The sequence below is a fragment of the Vespula pensylvanica genome, chromosome 7 (assembly GCF_014466175.1).
Source record: "Vespula pensylvanica isolate Volc-1 chromosome 7, ASM1446617v1, whole genome shotgun sequence".
NCBI lineage: Eukaryota > Metazoa > Arthropoda > Insecta > Hymenoptera > Vespidae > Vespula > Vespula pensylvanica.
In genome coordinates this window covers 6,966,030-6,973,529 of record NC_057691.1, presented here as the reverse complement: position 1 = coordinate 6,973,529, position 7,500 = coordinate 6,966,030, and the positions used below count along the sequence as shown (strand labels likewise).

General features: G+C 29.3%; 1 protein-coding gene across 2 annotated transcripts in view; it reads left to right on the top strand.

Annotated features, from left to right (window-relative positions):
- LOC122630663 (neprilysin-1-like) overlaps window positions 1-6,579 on the top strand; it is a 15,020-nt gene extending 8,441 nt beyond the window's left edge. For both annotated transcript variants that reach the window (XM_043815426.1, XM_043815425.1), the window contains 9 exons: window positions 1,596-1,841; window positions 2,325-2,533; window positions 3,199-3,378; window positions 3,572-3,783; window positions 4,577-4,793; window positions 4,895-5,077; window positions 5,286-5,448; window positions 5,529-5,845; window positions 5,968-6,579. In XM_043815426.1, coding sequence (XP_043671361.1) covers window positions 1,596-1,841; window positions 2,325-2,533; window positions 3,199-3,378; window positions 3,572-3,783; window positions 4,577-4,793; window positions 4,895-5,077; window positions 5,286-5,448; window positions 5,529-5,845; window positions 5,968-6,240 — 2,000 coding nt within the window. In that variant the 3' untranslated portion in view covers window positions 6,241-6,579. The remainder of the gene's footprint in view (window positions 1-1,595; window positions 1,842-2,324; window positions 2,534-3,198; window positions 3,379-3,571; window positions 3,784-4,576; window positions 4,794-4,894; window positions 5,078-5,285; window positions 5,449-5,528; window positions 5,846-5,967) is intronic.
- Window positions 6,580-7,500: the final 921 nt, after the last annotated feature.

Genomic DNA, 7,500 nt, shown 5'->3' with positions numbered 1-7,500 from the left:
TCAACTCGTCTAACTTGTTGATTAAAACATTTAAAAATGTTATAATAGAAATTAGGTTGGACTATAATGATCGTTATAACGAGAAAGAGAGAAAGTGAGAGAGAAACAGTTTTTGATAATAAATAAATTGAAATGTGATTGGAAACGTCGATTATGTTGTCAATTATATTTGACGTTGATTATGTCCGTGTATTTTTTAATTGATTAATTAAAAACATGTCGTCCTCTTTAACCGAATGCAACACGATGATCGCGTTGAAAATCGGTGGAAAATCAGGGGTAGTTCGGGGATGATGAGCTCTCGTCGAGCGTGATTAATTGAAACGTTGATCGAAAACGATACACGCTTGCCAACGAACACGCATTTACGTTATCTAATACGAGCAACATCCACAAAATCGAATTAGTGTGTTTCGTGGCGAATAATTATCGTTCAACGATTTCATCCCCCTTCACGATGTTTCCTTCATTACTACATCTCGATATATATCACGGTTGATTAATTGGTTGGTGTTTTTTCTTCTCTTTTTTTTTTTTTTTATTTTATCTTTCTCTCTTTTCCGCTGATACGAATTAATAATTTCTTTTTTTATCATCATTGTTGATTTTACAGATATACGTAGATATCGCATGTAACTGGAGATTTAATTAAGAAACTTTTATTTAGTTAGTTAGTTATTTATTTATTTCTTTATATATAGAACTTTAATTTTTTATTATTGTTGATTTTACCATCTGCATATTGCGTGGAACATGAAATAAACATCTCATTATGAAATTTGTATTTGTTTGTTTTTCTTTATTTATTATGTGTATGTGTGTATATTAAATGTTTTCGTTTAATTTATATAAGAAATTATATTTTGATAATGTATATTAAATATTTATTTTAAATTACGAGCCATATGCAATCTAAAAAAATATATATATATAATATAAATAATATACGATACGTATGAGAACAATATTAATATTTTTTGTCATATATATATATATATATATATATATATATATATATATATATTTATTTACATGTTTGTCATATATTGAAAATGTACATTTCATAATTTTTGGTTTTCACGTAAAATATCTAATTTTCTCTTAACGGCATTTAGTTTAAAGGAGTGGAGATTAATCAGGATTGCAATTAATTTGTGACGGTGTACGCGACAGCTCATTAAATCGACGTCGTTCACTTAAGTCGTGTCAGGATATTAATTTTGCTTCTGGATAATTTCGTTATCGGATAATTTTACTCGTTTCGCGGGGAGGATCGTTTTGGCTTTGTGTAAATATAATTAATTAAATAATTAACTAACTAAGTAACTAACTAACTAAATAAATAAATAAATAAACAAGAATAATAAGTATAAGTAACATTAAATCGTTTGAAATTAATTCGATATTAGCTCGTAACAATTTTCACAATTTTAATAATTGATAAATTATTTTCATGCAAGGAATGAAAGGAATGAGTTGCTATAATTTTTTTATATTAAAAAAAAAAAAAAAGACAACAAGAAAAGATGAAGAAATAAAAAAATTGAAATACGAAATCTAAATGATTTTTTTTTTTTTTTTTATTAAATATGTAGCCGCAAGTTTGCTCTCAGCGATGGACCGAACTGTTGCACCCTGTGTAAACTTTTTTCAATACGCATGCGGTACTTGGAATCGTTTGCACGTGATACCAGAAGACAGAAGTTCTATCAGCACGTTCGAAGTACTCGCCGATCAACTCCAAGTCATTTTGAAGCGTGTTCTCGAAGAATCACCGAACGAGAACGACAATAATGCAACTCTCAAGGCCAAAATGTTCTACAAATCGTGCATGGACATCCGTGGGTATAAAAAAAAAATTACAGAAGTGTAATTAACGGAATTCCCTGATATTTTCTTTCTCTCTCTCTCTCTCTCTCTCTCTCTCTCTCTCTCTCTCTCTCTCTCTCTCTCTTTCCTTTTCTTTCTCGTATTTTTGCAACATTCGAATATTTACGATTAACGAATGTTGATAAATTAAAAAACAATAAAAAAAAAAAAAATTTTTTTTTATTTCATTTTACTTTCTATTTTTCGATTCGAAATAAATATAAAAGAATGTTAATAAACTAAAAAACAACAAGAAAAATTTTTTATTTCATGTTCTTTTCTTCTTTTGGTTCGAAATAAATATAAAACAAAAAAAGAAAAAAAGAAAAAAAAAAAATAATTTTCTTAAAAGTGAAAGCCCGTTCTTCTAACTAATATTCTCCGTTAAAGATTTTAGTCAACGAAAATTTAATTCGTTTAAATTTGTATCGTTTTCATAATCGATGAATTTGCAGCACGTATACGCGAGATCGGTGACAGACCTTTGAAGAAAACATTAGCTGCACTTGGTGGTTGGCCCGCAGTGATTGGAGCATCTTGGGAACCACCACCTTATCCGATCGAGGTTCTCTTGGGTCGTTTACGAGGTGAATACAACGAGGGTGTTCTAATGGAGCAATGGGTTGGACCGGACGACAAAAATTCCTCGACCAACATCCTGCAGGTGCGCCGGCAAAGTAAGGCCCCTTGGTCGACGAATGCATGACATTCTCTTTTTTATTCGTTTTCAATGACAATGACAATAATAACAATAAATAACGAATACAAATACAAAAACAAATCATTATTATATATACTATTATATACATATATGTATATATATATATAATAACTCTTATTTATATATTATAAATTTGTTATATATATATAAATATATAATAACTATCATTTATATATTATAAAATGTGTTATTATATATATATATATAAATACATATTACATGTAAAATAATGATATATCATATATAAAACCAAAAAATTACAATATTCAATCGATCATAAGAGTTCATTCTGAGCAAATTTAATAAAGAAAGTAAAAGAAAAAAAGAACGAACCAAAAGATAGAAACCACTTAAAATAAAACGCTAAAAAAAAAAAAAAAAGAAAAGAAAAGAAAAAGAAATATCGAGAAAAGAACAAAAATCAAAACTACCCGTTTATGAAAAGAAAAAAAAAAAAAAAAAAACAAAAAAAATTCCCGATCAAAAAGTTTGACGAATATCGGAATCTCGTTTATAAAGAGAAATCATATAATAAAAGAATATAATAAATTCGAGGATTAATTAATTTCTTCATTCGTTCATCATTGATTTTTCTCGATCAAATGCAGTTGGATCAAATGCAGCTGGCATTACCTAGCCGTGATTATTATCTGAAGAAGAACAGCGAGGCCGAATTGGATGCTTATCATCGTTACATGACGAACGTAGCTGTTTTGCTTGGCGCCAATCGTGAAAATGCAGCACTCGAGTTTAATCGCGTGATCGCCCTTGAAAAACAACTTGCCAATGTACGTGTCCTTCGTCTTCTTTTTTTCTTTCTTTCTTTCTTTCTTTCTTTTTTTTCTTTTCGTCTCTGTTTCTCTCGTTGAATTTTAAATCAATTGAAGAACGACCGAATATTTTTTATTTGTTTGCAAATTTTTTTTTTCTTTTTTTTTTTTCCTTTTTTCTTTCTTTCTTTGTATCTTTTTATTCTCGCAGGCTTCGTTGCCCGAGGCCGACAGACATGACACCTCAATGATCTATAGAAAGTTAACATTACGAGAACTACAAAAAGAGGTGCCGCAACTTAAATGGAAAGTTTATCTCGAGGAATTCATAAGTGCACCGATTACCGAGGACGAGCCAGTAGTGGCATACGCGATGCCCTATTTCCTTCAAATGGGTCGAATCGTACAGAAAACCGATCGCAGGTACTTAGTTATTTACTCGGTTACTTGTTCATTTCGGTTACTTTAGGAAATATCCATCGTTTTTTTTTTCTTTCTTTTTCTTTTTTTTTTCTTTTTATCGTATTTCTATCACATTTCGACTTTCTAGATCTTAGAATGTATCACAGTTTGTATATATCGTAGATAATTTTATGTTTTTATTTATTTTATTATTTTATTTTATTTTATTTTTTTATTTTTTTTTTTTTTATTATCTTCCCCTACCACCCCTCCTCTATTGAATTTATTTACCTTTTAAGAAGTCAAATTTTCCATGTCAAGTTTTAGTTTCTTCTTATCTTTTTTTTTGTGTTTTTGTTTTCTTTTTTTCTTTCTTTTTTTTTTTTCGTAATATCGACAACGTTCTGCAATATTTTATTCTTTCGTCTATCATAGTTTTTTGAATGAAATAGTCGGACGTTAAATTTACTCGTTAAAATTGGATTTCCGACTATTCCAATCTTTTTGTTTTATTCTTTTTTCTCGATCTTTTTTTTTTTTAAATGCATCGTTAAATTTGTCAACGTATAATTCCATTTCCTACTATTCGAACCTTCGTTTTTGGATTCAATTTATTATTATTATTATTATTATTATTATTATTATTATTATTATTATTATTATTATTATTATTATTATTATTATTATTATTATTTTAGTCGAAACTTCGACGATAAAATAAAATTTGTTGGATAGATTGCAATTTTTTTACTTGGATTTTTCGTTTCTTTTTTTTTTTTTTTCGTTGATTTCATCGTAATATTCTCTTTTACAGGACGTTGCACAATTACATATTATGGCGATTGGTGATGTCTATAATGCCGCATATGATAGACGAATATCAGCAAAAGAGAATCGAGTTTCGTAAGATATTATCAGGAATCCTCAGCGAGAGAAACAGATGGTCCCAATGCGTCGAGTGGACCAATAAGAATCTTGGAATGGCTGTCGGTGCACTTTTCATACGTGATAATTTTAATCACGAGAGCAAGGTTCGTTAAAAGTATTAAATGTTCGAAGCTATATCAACGAAGTTGTATGGATAGTTCATCGCGAATATTTTCTTTAAAAATGATTGTTATTATTATTATAGGAAACTGCATTGGAAATGATACGAACTATACGCGAAGCTTTTAATGAATTGCTAGCTGAGAATCAATGGATGGACGATGAAACTAGAACAGTTGCCAAAGGAAAAGCTGATTCGATGAATGAAAGAATCGGTTATCCAGAGTTTTTAAAGGATCCAGTTAAACTCTCCTTGGAATACGTTACGGTATATATATATATATATATATATATATATATATATATATATATGCATATGTATACGCATATGTATACGTATATGTATATTCAACATCCAAAATACGTCGATCAGATTTTAATTTTTATTTTCTTTGTTTTCGTTCAATTAAATAAAATAAAAATTAAAATAAAAAAATTATTCTTGATTGGTTATCACCAAATACAAATAATTTTAGCTGAACATAACGGAGGATCATTTTTTGGAAAATGTTTTGGCGGTACACAAGTACGACGCATATCATAATCTTCAGGAATTACGTCAACCGGTTGACAAGGATAAATGGTCCACGGAGCCAGCCGTGTTAAATGCATTTTATAATCCTAATAAAAATGACATAGGTAGGTCGTAGGATATATGTAAATAAAAAGAATAATGAGATGTTTAACAAAAAAATATATCTAATTATTATGGATTTCAGTATTTCCCGCTGGTATACTGCAACCGTTGTTCTATTCTCAACACTTTCCTAAATCGTTAAATTACGGTGGAATCGGTGTGGTGATAGGTCATGAAATCACTCATGGGTTTGATGACAAGGGACGACAATTTGACAAAGATGGCAACATGATGCAATGGTGGAATAATGCAACCATTAAAGCATTTCGAGAGAGAGCACAGTGTATCGTCGATCAATACTCTCGATACAAATTACAAGAAGTTGATCTTTATATAAACGGCCGAATGACGCAAGGTGAAAATATCGCTGATAATGGTGGATTAAAACAATCGTTTCGTGTAAGTAGGATAACGTAATTATAGTTAGTTTAATGAATATTTATGAGATCTTGTACATTATCTACCATTTTATTTTTTATTTATTTATTTATTTATTTATTTACTTATTCTTGTCATTCTAGGCTTACAAAAAATGGGTTACGATACACGGAGAGGAACCATTGTTACCTGGGGTGAATTTAACTCACGATCAACTCTTCTTTCTTAATTATGCACAAATTTGGTGTGGCTCGATGAGACGAGAGGATGCTCTAACGAAAATACGTAGTAGCGTACACTCACCGGGTCCGGTTAGAGTGTTAGGCCCGCTTTCAAATAGCGAGGACTTTGCCAAGGCCTATAATTGTCTACCAGGCTCACCGATGAATCCAACGCGTAAATGTAGCGTCTGGTAAAAATGTACGAATTGTCAGAAAAAAAAAGAAAACAAGAAGAGATAAAAGAAGAAAAAGATTTTTTTCGAAAGATCTGATTCATTCGAATCGATACAAAATAGATAAATATTTGATGAGAATACAGAGGATGTCATTGTAATACATCCAATATGGACTCCAGTTTTCGTGGTAGCCATTTTGTCGGTCGCCATTAGACGCGTATATCGAACTTTACACTTTTATCCACGAAAATGCAATAATATAAGTATAGTTGATAGTTGTACGAGATGAAACAAAAATTAAAAGAAAATATTTCATTAATAATAATAACAATAATAATAATAATAATAATAATAATAACTATAATAATAATAATAAAAAATAATAAAAATAATAATGATGATGATGATGATGATGATGATGATAATATAGAGATTATTAAAATTCTTAATCATATTGCATATACTGCGATATATTATGTAAATGGTATATATATATATACACACATATACATACCTATATGAGTCTAATGTAAGACCTAACGGAGTTGTTCAAGTATCTCGTTCAAATGGTATCATCATATCAACGATATCGTAATTCAGAAACATAATTAAATAAGCTTTAATAATTATCACAAAATATCGAACGGCCACAGTTATTTGGACAGCTCCGCCATAGGGAGAAAAAAAGTGCAACGTATGTATGTATATATAAGATTTATGTAAGTATGTAAGTATGTTTGTGTGTATGTATTGAATGTATTTTATGTATTGTATGTAATGTATGTATATCCCAAAAAAATTATAGGAAGATGTATACATAGTTATTTCCGGAATTAAATAATTAAGTAGATATAAGAGGATTAAAAATACACGCACACGCATATACCTAGATTTCACAACGAAATTCATCAGGAATTACGTTCGTTGAATTTTTCCCATGATAATGGGAATAAATTAAGGTAATTCGTTATTTTACACGTGTTAAAATATTTTTAATGGGAATCCATTTGAAATAGTTACGCGTGATATAGCACAGGATCTATTTATCTGTCTATCATTTGCATCTGGATATATCAAAAAAACACAACAACAATACGTGACGAATGAATGATTCATCAAGAAATAATAATATTGATAAAAAATATAATAATAATAATAATGATAATAATAATGATAATAATAATTACTGAATAAATCAGCTGCGATATCGACCAGCAGCAGTTTTCAGGAAAGAACAAGAACAACAATGGTAACAACAATAATACTATAACAACAACAA